General features: G+C 39.0%; 1 protein-coding gene across 2 annotated transcripts in view; it reads left to right on the top strand.

The window, feature by feature from the left end:
• Window positions 1-22,230, top strand: part of LOC132101277 (short transient receptor potential channel 6-like) — a 32,224-nt gene that overhangs the window by 8,610 nt on the left and 1,384 nt on the right. The window contains exons 2-9 of one of the 2 annotated variants that reach the window (XM_059506100.1): window positions 11,149-11,905; window positions 13,798-13,983; window positions 14,883-15,047; window positions 15,239-15,455; window positions 17,244-17,471; window positions 18,260-18,524; window positions 20,380-20,575; window positions 21,910-22,113. In XM_059506100.1, the coding sequence (XP_059362083.1) occupies window positions 11,149-11,905; window positions 13,798-13,983; window positions 14,883-15,047; window positions 15,239-15,455; window positions 17,244-17,471; window positions 18,260-18,524; window positions 20,380-20,575; window positions 21,910-22,113 (2,218 nt within the window). Of the gene's footprint in view, window positions 1-11,145; window positions 11,906-13,797; window positions 13,984-14,882; window positions 15,048-15,238; window positions 15,456-17,243; window positions 17,472-18,259; window positions 18,525-20,379; window positions 20,576-21,909; window positions 22,114-22,230 lie in introns of those variants that run through there. The other variant, XM_059506099.1, reaches the window with a different exon arrangement.

Below are 22,230 nucleotides of genomic sequence, written 5' to 3'. Positions count from 1 at the left end.
GATTAAGTCTTTATTTCGAGAAAGTTTCTCATTATTACGAGAGACTAAGTCAATATTACAAGAAATTTTCTCAATATAACGTGTTACTAAATCCTTATTATGAGAAAGTTTCTCATTATTATGAGAAACTAAGTCAGTATTATAAGAAACTAAGTCATTATTATAATACATTTTCTCATTATTACGAGAAACTAAGTCAATATTATGAGAAATATTCTTATTATTATGAGAAAGTTTCTCAATATGAGATACTGAGTCATTATTACAGGAATGTTTCTCATTATTATGAGAAACTAAGTCATTATTATGAGAAAGTTTCTCAATATAATGAGATACTAAGTCATAATTACGAGAAAGTTTCTCATTATTATGACTTAAAGAATCATTTTTCTCAACTGTGGCAGGAACGGGCTTCCATAGATATACAGCTTAACATTTCATTTGTCAAAAAAGCTCAGTAGCATGATAATGGACAAGCTGCAGGCTACTCAGAATGATAAGTAGTTAAACTACAGTCAAGCTACTAACAAAAGTAGCGAATTATGTTGAAGCTATTTAATAGGAAATATATTTTAAATATAGACCATATTGTATAATTTACACTGGTGTCAAAAGTATTCACATTCATTACTCAAGTAGAAGTATATATAAGATACTAGGGTTTAAAAAGACTTTTGTAGAAGTTGAAGTATCAACTCAAGCTTTTTACTCAAGTAAAAGTACTGTTTTCAAATGTATAAAAGTAAAAGTAATTTAAGGGGAAAAAATACCAATAAGAACAAAAGCTTAGGCTGCACCACAGGGGCCTATTGTGCACTACCTCACCTCCTCAAACAATTTTTTTCTAAAGGCCATAGGTCATAATGACCTACGAAAAATATGGGATGCACTAGGCTACCTGTTTCAGCCGCATATATGCCCATTGAAAATTAACGCATTTTAGTACAATGCAAATACATTAAAGAAGTAGAGATATGATGACTAGTTACCTATAAGTATTGTAATGGTGCAAAAAGTGCGAAAAAGTGCAAAAACGTCAGAGGCATTTCATCAATAACCTTTAATGGAATGTAAATGTACAATGCTTGTCAGGATAACAAATTTTGCTGGACGATAATTTGTCCAAGAAATTATTGCGATAAACGATAATATTGTTGTTCCACCAGTTTCAACTAATATAGTGATAATGGCATAATAATAACAGGTACACCTTTTTTTAAAGATTAATAAACTTTTATTTTATTTTATGGCAGATTCCGAGCAAAAAATACCAACATGTTGACTTTGTGTGGCTTAAAATTAATAAATTTTGTATGTTTGTATGTTATATTAAGTGTATATGCCAGTTAAGGATGCTCATATTGACTGTTTAACTGTTAACCGAAAGTAAACGTTTTGACCGATGAAGACAAATATCGCGTCTTTTGAGCGCTCAAGTTCGTTATTTCAAATGCGGTATGCGCGCTCATAATGGAAGCAACGCGGTCGCGATGCACTCGTTTTTCCAGGAGCGTCCACACCGCATCTAGTTAAACATATAACATCTCAGCTTTTCAGTATGACGCAAGCGCACCAGGTCATGCGACAAGAACCAACTCGATCAGCTTCCTTCGGGGTGAAATTACCTGTTTTTTTTTTAAAATGGGGTGCACCCAAGCACTGCGGAGTTTATTTTACTATTCTTCATAAATAAATCTTGTAACAGAGTTAAAGCAAGGGTTTTTCGGTGGTGGAAATCCATTACTGAAATGTCCTTGTTGTAATGGATATCGCAGCTGATGGATGCTTAGCAGCGACAGACGCCTCAGGAGCGCAACTGCCCGAGCGCTTTGGAAAGAAGGAGAAAACGACGCGCCTAGCGTTTTCCACGCATTTTTAGGCGTGACGTGAGCGGCCCTTAATACTATCACGTTGACACATGCAACCACATGCCTACTGACGTATTTAGCTGAGCAAGCCAAATGAAGCTAGCGAAAAGTAGGCCCATTTCGATAGAAAGGGCAACAAAGTTACTTGCAAAATATGCTACGCGGTATTAAAATAAAGCAATAGTGCAAGTACAATGCAATATCACTTGAGATGCAAAAGCAAATGAAAGGCAATTCCCAAAGCTGGCCACTCTAGCGAGACGTTATCTCTTTATTCCCGGGAATAATCTGTGCCATCAGAGAGGGTGTTTTCTGCCACGGGCTGTCCACAGGCTGTGCTCCAGACTAACCCCACTTCATGAGATGTTAAACTTTTTAAGTAAAAATTTTAAAAAGAAATTATCTCGGCCGGAAAATTATCGAGCACATTTTTTTAATCATGCGATTAATTGATTTATGTCCTTGCTGGAGTGTGATGTGATTTGTGTCATGTGCAGGTGCGATGGATCACGTACAAACCAATAGGGTGTCGGAAGGATATATGTTTATACTTCTCATTCAATCACAATCAAATTCACTCCATCCGGATGGCACTATTTATCTGGATAGGTTTTTTTTTTTTTGAATGATGACAAGCCGGAATGAAAACAAGCCGAAATGAAATAGCAGTAACAAACCTATTTTTGAAATGTAAGGAGTAGAAAGTACAGTAAAAAATCAGCTGAAAAAAAATTACTCCAGTAAAGTATAGATACCCAAAATTTCTAATTAAGGTAACGAAGTATTTGTTCTTTGTTACTTGACACCTCTGATAATTTATAATGCAAAGAAAGCATAGCCTAATTTCCAACCCTTATAAGCTCAATGGAAAAATTTGTTTTTGCTATATATTTAAAAAAAACAACAAGATACAAGTATTTTACATAATAACTGTGCATGATTGTAGCAAGTTCGTTTGGAGGAAAGGAAGAGGACAAAGGGGTCGGCTGGACTGCTGACGTATTTATTTAACAAATATAAAATTAAAGTTCACAAACACCAACTGGTGACTTTTATTCTGACACTTCGGCACTCCCTCTATCTCCTGGGACAGGACTGCCCCCAGCCCCCTGTCCGACGCATCTGTCTGATGCCAATGTCGAATAAAAGCGAGCCGTGCCCAGCCAATCAAGCAACTCGTCAACCCGCAGCATTGGATACGCGTCGAATTTCGACACAGCATTCACCTTGTGGTAATCTACACAGAAACGGACTGAGCCGTCAGTTTTCGGAACTAAAACTATCGGGCTCGCCCAGTTACTATTAGATTCTTCTATTACCCCCATGTCAAGCATAGCGCCTAATTCAGCCTGAACTACTTTTTTCTTGTGCTCAGGTAAACGATACGGCCGGCTGCGAACTACCACGCCCGGCTCGGTCTCGATATGGTGCTGAATCAGGTTAGTACGGCCCGGTAGGGGCGAGAAGACGTCGGCAAACTCTGCCTGCAATTTCGTTAAATCAGTGAATTGGGATGGCGAGAGGTGATCTCCACCTGGAGCCAGGGCGAGGGATTGTGGTTTGATATTCGCCTCTGGCCCGAGATCATCCTCTCCGCCAATCACCGTTGCCCACATCACTGATTCCGCCTCATTCCATTTTTTAAGGAGATTGAGGTGGTAGATCTGACGGGACCCGTTCCTATCGGACCATATTACCTCATAATCGAGATCTCCGACCTGTCGTGCGACCTCGAACGGTCCCTGCCACTTAGCCATTAATTTGGAGCTCGACGTTGGGAGTAATACAAGTACTTTCTCTCCCGGTGCAAATTTGCGTAACCTAGTTCCCCTGTTATACAGCTGGCTCTGGCGGTCCTGGGCTTGTAACAAATTCTCCATTGATAGCCGCCCCAATGTGTGGAGTTTTGTTCTCAAGTCCAGCACTTACTGAATTTCGTTTTTGCCCTGAGATGGTCCCTCCTTCCACGTTTCTCTCAGTACGTCGAGCACCCCCCGGCCCTCTTTAGGTCGTCGAAGACCAGGAGGTTCGCCACCGGAAGTTGTTGGGCGGCCACCTGGGCCTCTCCAGAGAGCAGGGGAATGAGGCGCACCGGCCACTGCTCTCGGGGCCACCCGCAGGCCTCCACCGACTTTTCAAAAAGCTCCAGGAAGGCCTCCGGATCGTCCTGGGGCCCCATCTTGTGCAGCGGTAGGTGCATGGGTGCGGCGGGCGGCCCGGGGGCCTCGGCGAGAACCTCCCGATCGATCCAGCTCCGGAACTTCTCGCGGTCCTCCTGCTGGGCCTGGACAATGGCCTGGAAACGCCTCTCCTGATCCGTCCTTAGGTCCAGCAGGGCCTGGTGTTGTTCGCGGTGCAGGACCGCGAGGGAGGTGATGTCCGCAAGCGGCGTGAAGGGCGGGCTTTGCATGGAGGGCGGCGGCGGCTGCGGTCCTGCTTCCTTCCCGGGTTTCGGCACCAGTGTAGCAAGTTCGTTTGGAGGAAAGGAAGAGGACAAAGGGGTCAGCTGGACTGCTGACGTATTTATTTAACAAATATAAAATTAAAGTTTACAAACACCAACTGGTGACTTTTATTCTGACACTTCGGCACCACACTTTCGGTTTAATCTTTCCGCTTTCGGTTTCCGGTTTGCGTCAGCAGTCCGTCTCTCTCTCGCTTGCTTCCGACTCTCCTGGCGTTTTATACTCTCTCCACACCAATTGCTAGAACAAGAAACAGGTGATGATAATTTTCGCCCCAAACCACTCACTTACCGCTCGTCTCCTGATTCTCCCTCCCGCTGCAGACTTCGCTAAACCACGCCCCCCCGCCACAATGATAAAGTGCAAAAGAGGTATTTAATGTTAAGAAGCAAATAATGCAATGTGATTTGTGGTGCATTCACAAGTAAACATTTCCTTCAGAAAATGACTAATTGGGATCTCTACCAAAACGCCATGGATGCTGCCCCTTCCAGTGTCCTGCGCGAGCCTCCTGCGCAGGCCCCACGGCCAGCCGAGTGCCAGCTAGACCGTCTGGGGATGGAGTCTCTATTTTCCGGTGAGGGCAGCTAGTGACAGCTCATCAGCCGTATGTTTGTCCAGACTATATGAATGGCAGAGGAGGAGGTGGCGGGCAAGTTGTGACATGCCACAGGAGCGTAGACCACCTTGTCTAACAACTAACAACTCTAGGTAGTTGATATGCCAGTGCAGTTGGGGGCCTGTCCAACCCCCGACACTGCATGCCCATCGTACGTGGCCCCCAGCCAGTGGTAGTGGCATGCCTGAAGACTTGTTCCAGGGGCACTCCTGCCTGGAGAAATGCAAGGTCTGCAATGGGGTGAAGGTTTGGCAGCAGGCCGGTGTGACTTGGACCCCAGTGAGTTCTGCTTTGCTACATCCATCTAGGGACTCGGCCATGGAGCCAGTGTTGCCGCGGTCTCATATGAAGCAGCCCCAGTGGCCACTGCAAATGCATTTCTGTGTCTACATCTTGAACAGTAACCATGTTGTGCCCGGTTCAAGACACGCAGGTCCAAGATTGTTCGTAACCAACCACCTTTCTTAGCTACAATGAAGTAGGGGTTGGCTGGAGGGATCGAATCTAGAGCTGAAACAACGAATCGATTTAAATGATAAAAATCGATTATTAAAATAGTTGTCAACTAATTTAGTCATCGATTCGTTGCTAAATAACTTTTATTTGCCGTAAGCGGCTCATTTTGTGCATATTTCAAATCTGCGGTGACCAAAGTGTGGCAGTAATGAGCCACCGGAGGTTTTACTCAGCCAGTACAGCAGGAGAAGTAGCGAATAGCCAATAGCTGGCCTCGTTTTATGTCACGTGCTATTCCCGAACAGCGTCTCTGCAGCATTTAGCGGGATGTGGGAGACTGGGAGTACTTTACTTTGAGCCTTCAAAAAAGAAGAGTAACCTGTAAACTCTGCACTACTGAACTGTTTAAGGGGACGTTCACATATCGCGTCTTTTGCGCGCTCAAGTTCGTTATTTCCAACACCGCACCGCATCGAGTTAAAAACATCTCAACTTTTCAGAATGCTGCAAGCGCATCGCGGGTCATGTGACAAGAACTAACCAATCAGCTTCATCCTTTCCCGTAACAACGTTAAAAGGAACAGCTGATCATAGTTGTATATGGATTTCCATTTTGAAATAAATTTAGTAGCAGAGCTACTGCAAGCGATTTTTTTGAGCTGCAAATCCATTTATCCTTTGCTGAAATTTCCGCGTCTTCAAGGAGAGAGCACATCATGGTTGCTTATCAAAGGCAGACGCCTCAGGGGCGCTTCTGCCCGAGCGCTTTGGAAAGAAGGAGAAAGCGGCGCGCCTAGCGTTTTCCACGCGTTTTTAGGCACGATATGTGAACGGCCCCTAAGACTTTTATTTGTGCAGATTCTCCAGTACAATGTTGTTTGCAAATGTTTAGTCGTAAAAGCTGATAACATTGCTTTTTAACAGTTAACATTTAAAGCTTTACAAACATCTGTGATCAGTTTGTCGTTTACCAGTTCAAAATTCAGTCGTGCAGCCTAATTATGACTGAATGAGAAAGGTAAATGTTTAAAGATATTTGAAATGCACTTTTTTTTTCTAAGTATTCACTGCTCTTTTTCACACAGCAGGTTTTTTATGTGTGACTGTTCAAATTTCTTTTTTCTGGACAACCTTCTGATGGATTTTACTTTAAATTGTGAGTTCCATTCAGGTTTCATGCCACTGGCACTTTATTCGAAGGATTGTTTACAATTTCACAGCAAAAGCTATAAAGCTGTTTCCCAGTAAATAATAAAATACAATGCACTGCAATTTTATTCTGTTTTATCCTTATTCTTCGTGAAAATATGTTCTGAAAGATTCCTTAATAAGCTTCGATCGGGTTGTTAAACTACTTTAGGAGCTCTAAGGACTGCCATGGTGAAAACATTATTTTAAATCTCCTTGTGAAATTTGCTAGAGTATGGGTCAGTGTTCTGATTGCAGAAGAGTTCGACAAAGGATTACTAACACAATAAAACAACTCCAGGTATATTTTTGATTAGGATATGACAGTGCAAAATGGTTAAAATCTCTTAAAAATCTATGCTGAAGGATAAAGACCATTTATTAATAATTTACTTGGGGAAAAAATGGAAAAAACTAAAATATAAGTACATAAACTGATTAATCGTAAAAATAATCGACAGATTAATCGATTATCAAAATAATCGTTAGTTGCAGCCCTAATCGAATCTATTGCATCCTTCACCAGTTGGATAGAGATCTCCACATGCAAGGACAGTAGCATTGGCCACCTTCACTGATGTGATGTAGATGGTGCTGAATTTGGGGGGATGCCGGGGAAACTGAATTGCATAGCCGAGTATGATGGTCTGCAGAAGCCAGTGAGACTGGTTGTGTAACAAGGCACCCAGACACCGTACAAGCTGGACCAGTGAGACCACTGACGTACTTGCAGTTTGGCAGCGAGATGGAACGCAGGGACCTGGTCCATGAGGGGACAGAAGAGAGGTCTGAATGTGCAATGCAACACGCTTACCGCCAGGTTTGATGGGGGCCTAGACGGGCGAGGCGGCCTAATTAGACCCAGCTCCACAGCACCACTTGCTCAAGGCTGCTGCAGCAAGATGAGCAGTCTAGGGTGTTTTGGACGAGTGGAGGCAGCAGCTGCCCACCGGGGCAGGATGTCTCAGATCACGTCAGTCTGCTCCTCTGTAGACGAGAATTGCTGGGCCATGTTCTCGACAGCATCGCCAAAGAGGCCGGTCTCGGACACAGGGACCTTGAGAAACCGAACTTGTTAGCATCCCTCATGTTTACCAGACACAGCCAGAGGTGATGCTCCTGGACCACAAGTGTGGATATCGCACAACCCAGATAACTCGAAATTGTGGTTCGGAGCTCTTTCAGAACTTCTGGATCGTGACCACCTTCATGCAGATCCCTCAGTGCTTTAGCCTGAAGAGCCTGCAGTAACGCCTTAGTGTGCAAAGAGGAGGCAGCTTCTCCACAGGCCGAATAAGCATCGCCAGACAGACAAGACTAGTACCTACAGACCCAGGAGGGGAGGGACGGTTTGCCCTTCCGGGTGGAGGTGTTACTAGGACACAACTGCATCGCAACCGACTGCTCCACCAGGGGGACCCCCGTATACACCCTAGCTGCACAACCATCAAGAGTGGTGAGGGAGAAGTTAATAGTTCGTAGTCTGGCAGAAAAGGTGACATCCATGACCTGGTAAGCCCCTCATGCACCTCCTGGAAGAATGGCACACAGTCCACCCCAAATAACCAGGAAATAGCCAGGGAAAGCATAGCCATCATTTCCCGATCCGATCCAGGCATTGCTAAAATCCCAGAGGGCAGCAGCACCCTAAGAAATGCATGGGGGATATGTTGTCTTTAGCAAGACGCAACGTCAAGGTTGTCAGATGCAACTTCATCTATAAAAGATGCTCCCATTAATGCACTTTCAGGGAAAAGGCTCTTTTAGAGTGCTGAAGCACACAGGGGAGATTGCCGCCTGCAACACACACAGGGTGTAGTACAGCCTGATATGTGCAACCCACTCGACACGGGAAACCAACACCGTTGAAGGAAACCATATCGCCAACACGAAGAGCTCTCAAAAAGTGCGCTGAACTCATTCAGTATTTTCTCAGTAGTCAGGAAATCAGTAGTGAGGAGCAGAATGATATGACTGCCCTGCTCCGAAGCAAAAAGCTGAGTATGCATTGCACCTAAATATACTCGCACTTCGATCAGCAGCAGCTGGATGTAATCATCGCATGCCAATGTGCATTGGCTCATTTAGTTTACACTCAAATTGGATTGGTCTCTCTAAGGAAGATCCCACAATTCGTCTGTCATTACCTATGTGACCTCGAGATTAAAATTTTTAAATTAAAATTAAAATTTCATGGTTGCTTAAGGAAAATTTTTTTTTTTTATCTCACATTTGCTTATGTTACAATGACAAAACAGACATGGACATAGTTTGCACACACACAAAAGTTGACTACTTTTAACATAAATTTTTAAAGATATTTCAAAATGTTTTGCTGCATGGTTTAAAAACCTTTTATAAAGTTGAATTTTTTAATTAAAAAACTAAAACGGGTAAGCCGCATAACGTCGCATAGCCTATTACATTCATAATGTAAATACTGTTAAATAAAGCTAAATGTTTACTAACATTATCAATAAATAATAAAAAAAATAAATAAAAAAAAAAGAAAGAAAAAAGCTATTTTAGTTCCTCTCACTCCATAACAAATCCTTTAAATTTAACAGTATTCAGAAAAAAACATGAAAAATAGTAGTTAAACATCAACCCAAAACGAATTAATTGCTGCTGAAACTGAAACGGGCTCACATAGCCTACCTCTCTTATGCAGCACGAATCCACTCCAAAAAGTTTCCATATTTATGATGTATTTGAATGCTCATATTTGTTATGCTTTGAACTTCGTCCAGTGCACATAAATCATCCTTTACATCAGCAATGTAATTGTACTTCAGACTTATGTGCCCTCTAGAAGCTTGGGTTCTGCAAGTGAACGTCACTTGATTGTGCCATCCCAAAGAAGCGCAAAGGTACTTTTACAGACTTTTAAATTAAATGTCCCTCCTGGTGGAATGAGCTGCCCAACTCAATCCGAGTCCTTAGCCATCTTCAAGAATCGGCTTAAAACACATCTCTTTCCATCTTTTTTTGACCCTCTAACTTTAGCACTCACTATTATAATTATACTCTTTAAAAAAAATAAAAAATAATTTAACTACCTTTCTAATCTTTTTGTATTCTATTTTCTTTTAATTTATTATACAATTATAAAAAGACCTCTGTCACTAGTTTGCTCTATTCTTTTTCTATTCTATCTGTTTTTTGTTTATTATATTATATTATATTATATTATATTATATTATATTATATTATATTATATTATATTATATTATATTATATTATATTATATTATATTACTGCTGTTGATGACACTGCTCTACCTCTCATTCCATCCCGATGATCCGACGGTAGCTATTCAATCTTGTCTAACAGAAATTTCTTGCTGGATGAAGGACCATCACCTTAAACTCAACTTTGCCAAGCCCTTGCTACGTGTACTGCGTTTAAGCTAACTGAAACTTGTTATAGCACTTATATATATTATAATATTATATATTATTGCTCTCTTGTTGTTTTTGATTGCTTCCATTGTTCTCATTTGTAAGTCGCTTTGGATAAAAGTGTCTGCTAAATGACTAAATGTAAATGTAATGTAATGTAAATGCAATGTTTGGTGGGTGAATGCAATGGACTTTTTTATATGTTTGGTTGGCTTATTTTGATAATGAAGAGCCTATTCATTATATTTCAAGATCCTGCAATGTCAATATGCTAAAGCCTAACTTATGTTGTGTGCACACGTGAGGCGCCTGCGCGATCACTTGATTGTTACATCAGAATCAAAGATAAGAGTGAATGAGACATCATGAAATTGTTGTGTAGTCACAACAACAACAAAACACTTTGTTCTTTAAAACAAACAAAACAGATGTCGCTTTCTGCTTTATTTTTTCTTGCAGTGAACTTTGTTAATCTGTGAATTAAGTCAAATATATTCGGAAAATAAAGCTATTTATTTATTTTATGTGATTTTATTTTAAGTAGGTGATTTTATTAAGTTTTTATTTTTTCATATAATTGCTTGTTATTTCAGCTTTATTTTTTATTGTTTTTAATAGTTTTGGTTAACTTTACCCTACATTAATGGCAGAACATCCATAGAACTACAGTAGATTATTATACTTACATTGCACTTATACTTACAAAATCTTTCTTTTGCCCAAGCCCCAGTCCTGAGTGCCACTCACATAAAATGTGCAAAAAGCAATATAATATTATTTAGCAGAAATATTGCCACAGGTGGAATCTACTAATGAGTTGCTTATTTCAAACACAGGGTGACATTTTAACACTGTTCACAATTATCACTATTCTGCAAATGTTCACATTAGTCCAGTCATTTCAATAGTAATCCATGGCATCAGAAATTCCAAGTGAGGTCAAAAGCAGATTTTGTAACAGTTTGGTTGCATGAATTTATCGTGTTAACTAAAGCGTCTTGGCTTGAAAGTGTCTTCTATATGAGCTGTGCTTCATATAAAAAAAAAACAATAGACCTTTTTCCCCACAAAATTTAGCTGGAATGTTGCTAATGAGACCGCATCTGTTTAAAACAAGTTTTGTGATTTTGATTTTCTCTCTGTTGGAATAGCTGGAGCAATGATGACTTTCAGAGGCATGCATTGGCTAAGAGCCGGCGCATGGCTATGCGGAGACCGGCCTACATGTTTAATGCCCGTTACAATAGTCTATCGCCAACAGAAGAGCGTTTCCTAGAGGCGGCAGAGTATGGAAATATCCCTGTCATCCGTAGGATGCTAGAAGAACTCCCAGACCTTAATTTCAACTGTGTGGACTACATGGGCCAGAATGCATTGCAGCTTGCGGTTGCCAATGAGCACCTGGAAGTGACTGAACTCTTGCTGAGGAAAGAGAACCTGGCCAGGGTTGGTGACGCTCTGCTTTTAGCCATAAGCAAAGGCTACATTCGCATTGTGGAGGCCATTTTGGGCCACCAAGCCTTTGCGGACACATCTAAACTTACTAGCAGCCCCCTCCAGGCAGAGACGCAAGAAGACTTCTTTGCCTATGATGAGGATGGCACTCGGTTTTCCCATGATATTACACCCATTATACTAGCTTCTCATTGCCATGAATATGAGATTGTGCACATTATGCTAAGAAAGGGTGCCCACATTGCACGACCACATGACTACTTTTGCAAATGCAACAGCTGCCTCTATCACCAGAGGCACGACTCTTTTAGCCATTCGCGTTCAAGAATCAATGCCTACAAAGGGTTGGCAAGCCCTGCCTACCTTTCCCTGTCCAGCGAAGATCCGGTACTGACGGCTTTGGAGCTCAGCAATGAACTGGCTGTACTGGCCAACATAGAAAAAGAGTTCAAGGTGAGCATGATAGTATATAATAGAAGAAAATGAAGGTTCTGTTTGTAAAAATGGAACATGAAAGAATTTCTTATCCCAACTTAAAGGGGTCATATGACGCTGTTAAAAAGAACATTATTTTTTGTATTTGGTATAATGCGTTTATGCAGTTTAAGGTTCAACACATTATTTTCCACATATTGTACATTATTGTTTCTCCTCTATGCCCCAGCTTCTGAAAAACATTGATTTTTACAAGGCTCATCTCAAAAGCTCAAATGTTACGCCCCATAACATATTGTGATGCCCTGTCTGGTCTGTGTCGACGAGACATAAACATAAAACCAATTATAAACGTGACATAAACATGATTTCTAGTCGTGTCCTCATTAGGAAGGCCAAACAAAGTATTTTCACTTTCTCAACGAAACAGTGTCACACAACGCGGCCTTGAGTGAGTGTAGGCCAATGGCCTAGAGTGAGCTGCGGCCTAGAGTGAGTGGAGGCCGGCTTGAGTGAGCGTCCATTGGGCTTGTGGCAACCACATGTGACGACCCCAGGCTTCATCCACGGTGAAAGCGACAGGCATGACGATGCAGATATCGTACTCTTTTGGAGGGCCAAACAAAGTAGTTTCGCTTTCACAGTGAAACACACAGCATCTATATGACATGGCGGCGGAGTTAACAACAATAATACAACGAGAATAAAAGGTATGCCTTCATTCTTGGAGTGAACATCTGGCCTGCATTATGCAAATATTCCCACATAGTGACATAGAGATGTGGGGCGTGTTAGAACGAGCCATTTTAGGGGTGTGTGGACGAGTCTTAACTTTTATAAAGAATATCTCTTTGGATTTGAGAATTTAAATCGCATCATATGACCCCTTTAATGTTTCAATAGGATATACAGTATGTCATTGTCAACAAAGTAATGGGGTTTGACCAAGCATTTCATTGGGTAATATCAATTGATAAAGATTAATAATAATATTAAGCAGAAAATACATTAGGAAAAAGACAAGCAGCTAGACTAATGAGTTTGAGTTATGTTTTTTAATTTAACTTTTAACTTTTTATGCAGAGAGCATATGGATGTGGGTGTACAATCATGCTTGGTAGTTGGTGAGTCTGCAGCCTTTGCCATAGAGTGGGTGGCATAATTCTTAATTATATTATTAATAATGAGTTGAAGGTTTTGTTTGCTGAGTCTTTAACAGATGGTACGACTGCTCTCTAGAAAGTAAAAAACGTACATCAACATGCCAGTTACATTCACTTTGCAGGCATTAAGGATAATCATATTGCAATTGGCAAACTCTGGCTGTTACCTTAATAATGCCAGGAAATGAGTTTGTAACACTTTGTAATAACTTTCATCAAGCAGGGTTGCCAACTCTCACGCATCTGGCGTGACACTCACACTTGGACTTCAGCGTGAGATTGATGCTGAAAGCGTGAGTGTCACGCCAGATGCGTGAGAGTTGGCAACCCTGCATTAAGTCACTAAAGATAAATGAAAGAGAATGTGAATGGTGCTTGCTAATGGCTATATCAGTTTGAGGGTTACTGTTGCACAGTGAATTCTAGGTTGATTTGGATGTTTGCTAGGGCATTGTTAGGTATTCTGGGTGTTAGTAGTTGGTCCTCAGAGATTGCTTTCTGTCAGGATCCCCATCTCTGTGATTGTCTCTATATAGGGGCCTTGTTGCTTCTTCAGTGCTAACTTTCTTCAAAGTCTTCGCCCATTTTTTAACCCTCCAGTGGGGTATAATTCACATCAGTACCACAAATGTTGTAGGACAGGTTATGTGCCAAAGCGTAGGCTAATTCTTAGTTTGTTCAAATGACTAAGCCTAAGTATGAACAATAATATGTTTACAACAGATCTATGCTAATTTCCTTTTACAGAACGATTATAAAAAGCTGTCTATGCAATGTAAGGATTTTGTAGTTGGACTTCTGGATCTGTGTCGGAATACAGAGGAGGTGGAAGCCATTTTAAATGGAGACACAGTGGCAGGTGGCCCCTTTGACAAGGGTGGCAGACCTAATCTAGTTCGTTTAAAACTGGCCATCAAATACGAGCTGAAAAAGGTAGGTTTCATAATAAACATTATTATTTCACACAGTGATATCAGTAAGTTATATAATTATTAGGCGTAATTATTAAACTATTGTAGCATTAAAGGGATAGTTGACCCAAAAATGTTAATTACATTTATTAATTTCTCTATGAGAATAAATTTTGGGTGCCAAAAGAAAATTAAAATATAAACTTCAACAATTGTTCTCCTCCACGTCACCTTGGGGTTCCATTTTATGGAGTGCCACAACGCATGTGTGCACTCTCCTCTTAATGTAAACAAGGCGCAGTGCATGCGTGTTCCACGTCGGCAGCATCACATGCATGCCTCATTTACATTCAGGAAAAGAATGTGATCCTCTCCAAAATAGTACACTAGGGTGACACGAAGGAGAAGAATTGTTGGACAAAGTTATTTTAGTTTTCTTTGCACACAAAAATTATTCTTGTAACTTCATACAATTAAAGTTCAACCACTGATGTCACATGGACCATTTCAACAATGTTCTTACTACCTTTCTGTACCTTGATCGTGGTAGTATCCTTGCTGTCTATGGAGAGCCAGACTCTCAGATTTCATCAAAAGTATCTTAATTGGTGTGCCAAAGATGAACGATGCTCCTGTGGGTTTGGAACAACATGAGGGTAATTATTGAATTTTAAATTTTTGGGTAAACTATCCCTTTAAGTACTGAAATTGAACAGTTTAAAGCAACACTCCACTATTCAGAACCGCCGATTTGCTGAATGTATTCAAAAATGGTAAAACTCAGCTGTTTAATTTTAGGGGAGTTGGGAATGAGCCTATTGTCAGAAATAGTGGAGTGTTCCTTTAATCACTGTGCATGATAGCACAGTAATACAAACATATCTGCTTACTGTATCTCTGCCTGCTCTGCTTCCCACACAGTTTGTAGCCCATCCAAACTGCCAACAGCAGCTTTTGTCCATATGGTATGAGAATCTGTCAGGGCTCAGGCAGCAAACCACAGCTGTTAAGTTGCTGGTGGTTCTGGGGGTGGTGGTTGGACTTCCCATCCTGGCCTTACTGTACTGGATAGCACCCTCAAGCAAGGTCAGACTGTAATAACCTGAACCTTTAGTCACTGTGAATTCATCCAAGGCACTGAATTTATTTTATGCTTATGTGATATTATGAGTAAGAAAATAAAACGATGATCACAATGCCGTTTTTGATTTCTTCGTAAAATTACATTATTTCAGAACATTCTTTATTTGTTTTTTCTGCAATGTTTTTAATTATAGTTGGGGAAGATCATACGTGGTCCTTTCTTAAAATTTGTGGCACACGCAGCTTCTTTCACAATCTTTCTTGGCCTTCTCATTATGAACGCTGCTGACCGTTTCGAAGGGACATCTCTCTTACCAAATATGACCATCCACGACCACCCCTCCCAGTTGTTCCGCATGAAGACCACCCCTTTTACCTGGATGGAAATACTGATTATTTCCTGGGTCGTAGGTCAGCCATCATCTCTCAGTGTGTTACACAACAACAAATCAAAAAGTTAATTTTGGATCAGATCATTTACTCACTCGCATGATTGATATTTTATACTTTGTTTAGGAAGTCAAAGGCCTTTTAATGTAATTTGAAAAATTGTCCCCCTTCAGGTTGTGTTACTTTATGAAGTAAACATAAGAGTAACATTTGTATTGTTAGTAGTATTTTAAGAAGACGACTTACTGGACTGAAGCAATTTTACTTTATCTAAACATATTTTTCTGAAAAAAAAATAATGTTAAAATGTGAGAAGCAAATATGATACATCAGACTTGAGGAATGTCTATTTTCATTATATGTTTCCCCATCACAGTAAAAAACTACAGAGTTTTGATCATAAAATTAAGCACATTTTACTTTTTGGCAATAGAAATATTAGCAACTGCACTAAAGTATTGAGCATGAGCTCCATATTATACTGTAAAGCCATAAATGTCTGTTGTATCAAATGTGAAAACCTGCTATGAGCAAAACGAAACTAAAGCTTCAAAAATACTCTTCGTTTGACTGTTTCCCACAGTGATGCATTAAAATGAATCCCAAATGACTGACGCAAACACACAATGATTCATAGGCCACAACACTTTGAACTGTCTGACATCGGTCACATCTGCACTTAAAGGGTTAGTTCACCCAATAATCAAAATTATGTCATTAATAACTCACCCTCATGTTGTTCCAAACCCGTAAGACCTCTGTTTATCTTGGGAACACAGTTTAAGATATTTTAGATTTAGTCCGAGAGCTCTCAGTCCCTCCATTGAAGCTGTGTGTACGGTATACTGTCCATGTCCAGAAAGGTAAGAAAAACATCTTCAAAGTAGTCCATGTGACATCAGAGGGTCAGTTAGAATTTTTTAAAGCATCGAAAATACATTTTGGTAAAAAAAATTGCAAAAACTATGACTTTGTTCAGCATTGTCTTCTCTTCCTTGTCTGTTGTGAGAGAGTTCTTGACTCGAGAACGAGTCCGTCTGTTGTTCATTATCTGGCTCGGCTCAGTGTTCATCTTCAGTTCTCTCTTCACAGCAGTTCAGTCAGAGTACTGTTTGAGTAAATGAATTACTCCGGGATATTGGTTTGTTTGAGCTCAGAGGGAGTGTCAGCCACATTAAAAAAGTTAACAGCCTAAGTCATTTGTGGATTAATGCTTATTGGAGACGCAAACCGTTTAAAACGATTCAGTTCGACTTGGTGAACTGGTTCAAAAAGATCCGGTTACATCGAATGATTCGTTCGCGAACTGGATATCACAAACTGCTTTGTTTTGAACTCTCTCTCACAACATACACGGAAGAGAAGACAATGCTGATTAAAGTCATAGTTTTTGCTATTTTTGGACAAATGTATTTTTGATGCTTCAAAATATTCTAACTGACCCTCTGATGTCACATGGACTACTTTGATGTTTTTATTACCTTTCTGGACATGGACAGTATACTGTACACACAGCTTCAATGGAGGGAGCTCTCGGACTAAATCTAAAATATCTTAAACTGTGTTCCGAAGATAAACTGAGGTCTCACGGGTTTGGAACGACATGAGGGTGAGTTATTAATGACATAATTTATGACATAATTTTGATTTTTGGGTGAACTATCGCTTTAACTAGATGTTAACAAACATCAAAATCTATTACAAATATTTGTATAAATGATCTGTCAAGTAATAATGTTATTAAATGGCATTAAATGACTTTGAGTGCATGAACTCTAAATACCTGTCTCTTTCTTCTTCCAATTAAAGGAATGATTTGGGCTGAATGTAAAGAGATATGGTCTCAGGGTCCTCGGGAATATCTGCTGGAGCCATGGAATTTGCTGGACTTTGGAATGTTGGCCATTTTTGTGACTTCATTCATTGCTAGATTTATGGCATTTTGGCATGCAAATGTTGCACAGAGTTACGTCGACAAGCACTACACAGATCTATCAAACATTACCTTGCCCCTTGAGATAGAATACTATCGTCTTGGTGAGTAATGCTGTCAAAAAAAAGAAAAAAAGACAAGTTGATTATGGTTTCTACAGTACATCAATTCAACAATGCAAAAATGATGTGCTTTGTGCTTTAATAAAGAAATGACTTTTATAGAATAATGTATGATGGCTTTGGGTAAAATAATTGTGACACATTTATATTTATTTGTTCTTTTATTTATTTACAAATGTATGTTTGTATTTTCCACTGATATATTAATGACAATGATGTGGTAGTGAGTTCATTGCTGTTGGCTGATCAATCACAGAATGTACAGCTGACCTGAAAACTGTACACAAAATTTATTACATTATTTGTATAGATTAACTGATTAAAATGCATAATACTATACAATAATGTGTAGTTACAGACACAGCACTGTCAGTATTAAATCAATAATTTTAGGAAAATAAAGATGGGAGAAAACAGAAAAAAACAAAACAACAAAGTTATATAACAAAATAATCTTTTTAGAAACTATATATTCAGCTTTGAACCTTTTTGATTACTAGAGGAAATTAACTTTAAAAGTTCAGTCTCTTTAAAAGGTTCAGTCCCTTCAGTAGTTCAAGTTTTTCATGAAACATGCATTTGGTTTAGAGGTTAATGAAGTGCAAAACCAACACTGACAAGTAAAAATCTATATATGACAGCTAACAATTTTTTTCCACCAATAACTTTTTTTGTTGTTGTTGTGGAATACCTTTCGCTTGACCTTTTGAAATACTTGTAGAACAGACAACATGCTCATCCTTAACAAGCTTCCTTTGTACGTATTGCAGCTCGCATCCACTGGGTTCCTTCAGACCCTCAGCTGATCTCTGAGGGCCTTTATGCCATCGCAGTGGTTCTGAGCTTCTCTCGGATTGCATACATCCTACCGGCGAATGAGAGCTTTGGGCCCTTGCAGATCTCTCTGGGTAGGACTGTGAAGGATATATTCAAATTCATGGTGATCTTCATAATGGTGTTTGTGGCTTTCATGATTGGAATGTTTAACCTCTACTCGTACTATCGTGGAGCCAAGCAGAACGGCGCCTTCACAACGTAAGCAATGGTTAATTCACATCAGTAACTTTGATGATTGTTTGTCTTGTCCTTTGTAAATGAATTACATCCGTCTCTTTATTAGTTATACAATTACAAAAATGCTCAGAGCCTTTGGCAGCAATGCATAAGGACATACTGGAAGTAGGCGTTTGGCAAATTTGATTATCATGACTACCAAACCATGACCATGTCCATGTGGACATGAGAGTGAATAAGTGTCCTGGACACTTCATACTCTGTAAAAAAGCACAGGATAATATGAAATGGATAAGTAATTCATTGAAATACAGTGAATATAATTAAAGACCTTGTGAAATCAAAATTGGATGGTTGTGGGTTTTATGATGTCTAGCTTTGAAGTCCAACCCAATCTTATGAGGAAAATTAAGTATTTTATGAATTGGCAATTTTATATGAATTCATACAGTTTATTTTGTATGAAAACAAATGATTTTTTTTTTTTGAAGAAAATTAAGCAGGTGAACTAAGGTTTACCTCCAAAGCCTAAACCTAATCATTGGTCAGGGATGCATTTCCCAAAACCATTGTTAGCTAACTATGGTCGCACCTGTAGTCAGTTGAATTTATGCAGATTGTATAATACATAGAAATTCACTGTTGTTGCTTGATGTTATTTATTATCAGATTATTTGATTTTCATAATTATAAACACACTGGATTGTCGAGACTTTGTTATTCTTTGTTATTTTCCTAATAGAAAGAATCATAGACTGACTTTAAATTATCTTAAAGAGATACTCCACCCCAAAACAAAATTGTGTCATTTATCACTTACCCCCATGTCGTTCCAAACTATAATTCGTCTTGATTCGTCTTCGGAAAACAATTTAAGATATTTTGGATGAAAACCTGGACACTTGAGACTGTCCCATAGACTGCCAAGTAAGTTACACTGTCAAGGTCCAGAAAAGTATGAAAGACGTTGTCAGAATAGTCCAGCTGCCATCAGTGATTCAACTGTAATGTTATGAAGCGACAAGAATACTTTTTGTAAGCAAAGAAATAAAAAATGACGACTTTATTCAACAATTCCTTTGTCAACATTTTCCTCCGTGTCTCTCCTTATCACCATATGCTGCATATGTGCTTCTGTGTCCTCCGCACCACAAGGATGCGCTGTTTTCTTTCAAATCAAAGCTAAATACACATAGAAACAGTGCTTCCTTGTAGCGCGACTGACACGGCTGACAAAGTATTCTCGTCACTTCATAACATTACGGTTGAACCACTGATGGCAGGTGGACTATTCTGATGACATCTTTCATACTTTTCTGGACCTTGACACTGTTATTTATTTGGCAGTCTATGGGACAGTCTCAAGTTTCCCGGTTTTCATACAAAATATCTTAAATTGTCTTTCGAAGATGAAAAAAGCTTTTATGGGTTTGGAACGACATGGGGGTAAGGGATTAATGACAAAAATTTCATTTTGGGGTGGAGTATCCCTTTAAAGCCAACAAACAGATTAGAAACAGTATTTACAGTATTTCTTAACATTTGTTTTAATAATTGTTAATGTTAGTCAAATATGAACAAATATCACTTTTGATTTTAATATGTATTAGTAAATATTAAAATGTATTATATTATATATAAAATATATTTTTAATATATTTTTCCTTATTCATGTTAGCTAACAAAAATTAACACATGGCACATTATTGTTATCAAATTAAGTAATTTGATGTATGCATATAATAAAACATACTTTCATATATGTGTATGTATATGTGATAAATTAGGAATTCAAATATATAATATGACAACATAATTATCATTATGTATGAAATTATATGACATAACTCAAAGTTAGCTGTTTCCTCTTTTCCAGGGTTGAAGAAAGCTTTAAAACTTTATTTTGGGCTATTTTTGGACTTTCTGAGGTCAAGTCTGTCATCATCAACAACGGGCACAAATTCATTGAGAATATTGGCTATGTGCTTTACGGTGTCTACAACGTTACCATGGTTATCGTCTTACTCAACATGCTCATCGCCATGATCAACAACTCATTTCAGGAAATTGAGGTAATCATATTCTGAAATGAGATCTGTGGATAGTAGGATGGTATAGGCCCGGGGCAAATGTCCAGACCATCATTTCTCATTTATACTCCCTTTTAAATGAGATACAGATCCTTTATTGTACTGTTGCATTTGTTAAAATGCAATGGGAAGTCCTCTCTGGTTACAGTAGAAATTGATTTTGTTGGTTTTATCAATTACAGCCTGTTTGTGTAAAAGCAACTTGGCCTTTTCAATATATTACAGTAGCACACAACAGTGAATATGAATTGCTCAAGCATTGGATGAAAAATACAAAAGAGTTGCTGCTGCAAAGCAAGAATGTCATTATCAATCCATAAAAGATTTATTTGACCAGAGGGGTCTGATGTGGTAACAGGAAACAGAGGAAGTTATTTTTGATCATTTTTATTGCCATCTGGAGATCTCATTATTTGACCATTTCTAATATTTCATAGCATTTGGTTTCATCAGATTCTCATGCTAATTCAAACTTTAAAGAATCTTTAATGGTTCTTTAATGACATTGCTACAAAACCCCACTTTTGCAACTTTTATTTTAAGAGTGTAAATAGGGGTATATTTTGTATATTAGTATATTTTATGAAGACTGAGGCTAGCCGTCACATAAGGAAATCTATAGCTCAGTAAAGATAAAGAAAATCCAGTTACAAATATGCACTTTCTCTAGCAGTAGCTGTGTAAAGTGGATTCCTGTCCTCCAAACCTAAATCCCAAAATTATAAACTAAACTTAGGAAATCTGTATTTTATACTTTAGGTAAAGGGGTTTTCTTAAAAACTCTATCTGTGCTACCGTTATGTTTATAAATGATACTTTATAAACATAAAGGTAGCTGATACACACTGAACACACTACACTTTATATTTATATACACATACACTTAATTTATCTAACACACATACTTAGTATACACTTAAATTTTGCACATAATATACATGTACATACATAACTGCATTTTTGTAATATACCTGCCTACAATTGTCAATTTGTATATTGTCATTCCTTGTCTACTTATTTGTATTTTTATATTCTTTTATTATGTGTTTTATGTTCTGTCGCTGTCATTCTGTTGTACTGCGGAGCTTGTGTCACGAAAACAAATTCCTCGTATGTGTAAACATACCTGGCAATAAAAGCTCATTCTGATTCTGACTTTGATGATGGATATTTTGGTTATTTAAAGCAACACTATTTGTAGTTATTGGTGCAAAATAATATTTGATGTTACTTTAAATGTACCTATATGGAAATGATTTAAAGGCATTTCCAGAGAAACATCACTTGCCAGTACTTTGTGTGTATCTTTGTAACAGGATGATGCAGATGTGGAGTGGAAGTTTGCCAGGGCTAAGCTTTGGTTTTCATACTTTGAAGAAGGAGGGACGCTGCCTGTGCCCTTTAACCTCATCCCCAGCCCAAAATCAGTCATCAGCCTGGCTATGAATCTCAAACAGCTCCTCCTAATACCTCTTTCCAGACACAAAGAGAACCTGAAGGAGGACACAGAGCTCAATGAGGTGAGGAGGAGGAGACATTCTTAAATCAAAATGCATCTGATGCGTGTGAGAGATTTCTCACAACATTGCTTTCCATTTAATTTATATAATGATGTGGGGTTCTTAATGTAACTGCAA

This window comes from Carassius carassius, chromosome 23, assembly GCF_963082965.1.
Source record: "Carassius carassius chromosome 23, fCarCar2.1, whole genome shotgun sequence".
In the NCBI taxonomy this organism is placed as follows: Eukaryota; Metazoa; Chordata; class Actinopteri; order Cypriniformes; family Cyprinidae; genus Carassius; species Carassius carassius.
Note: the sequence above shows the minus strand (reverse complement) of the source record. Positions and strands in the feature narration are given on the sequence as shown.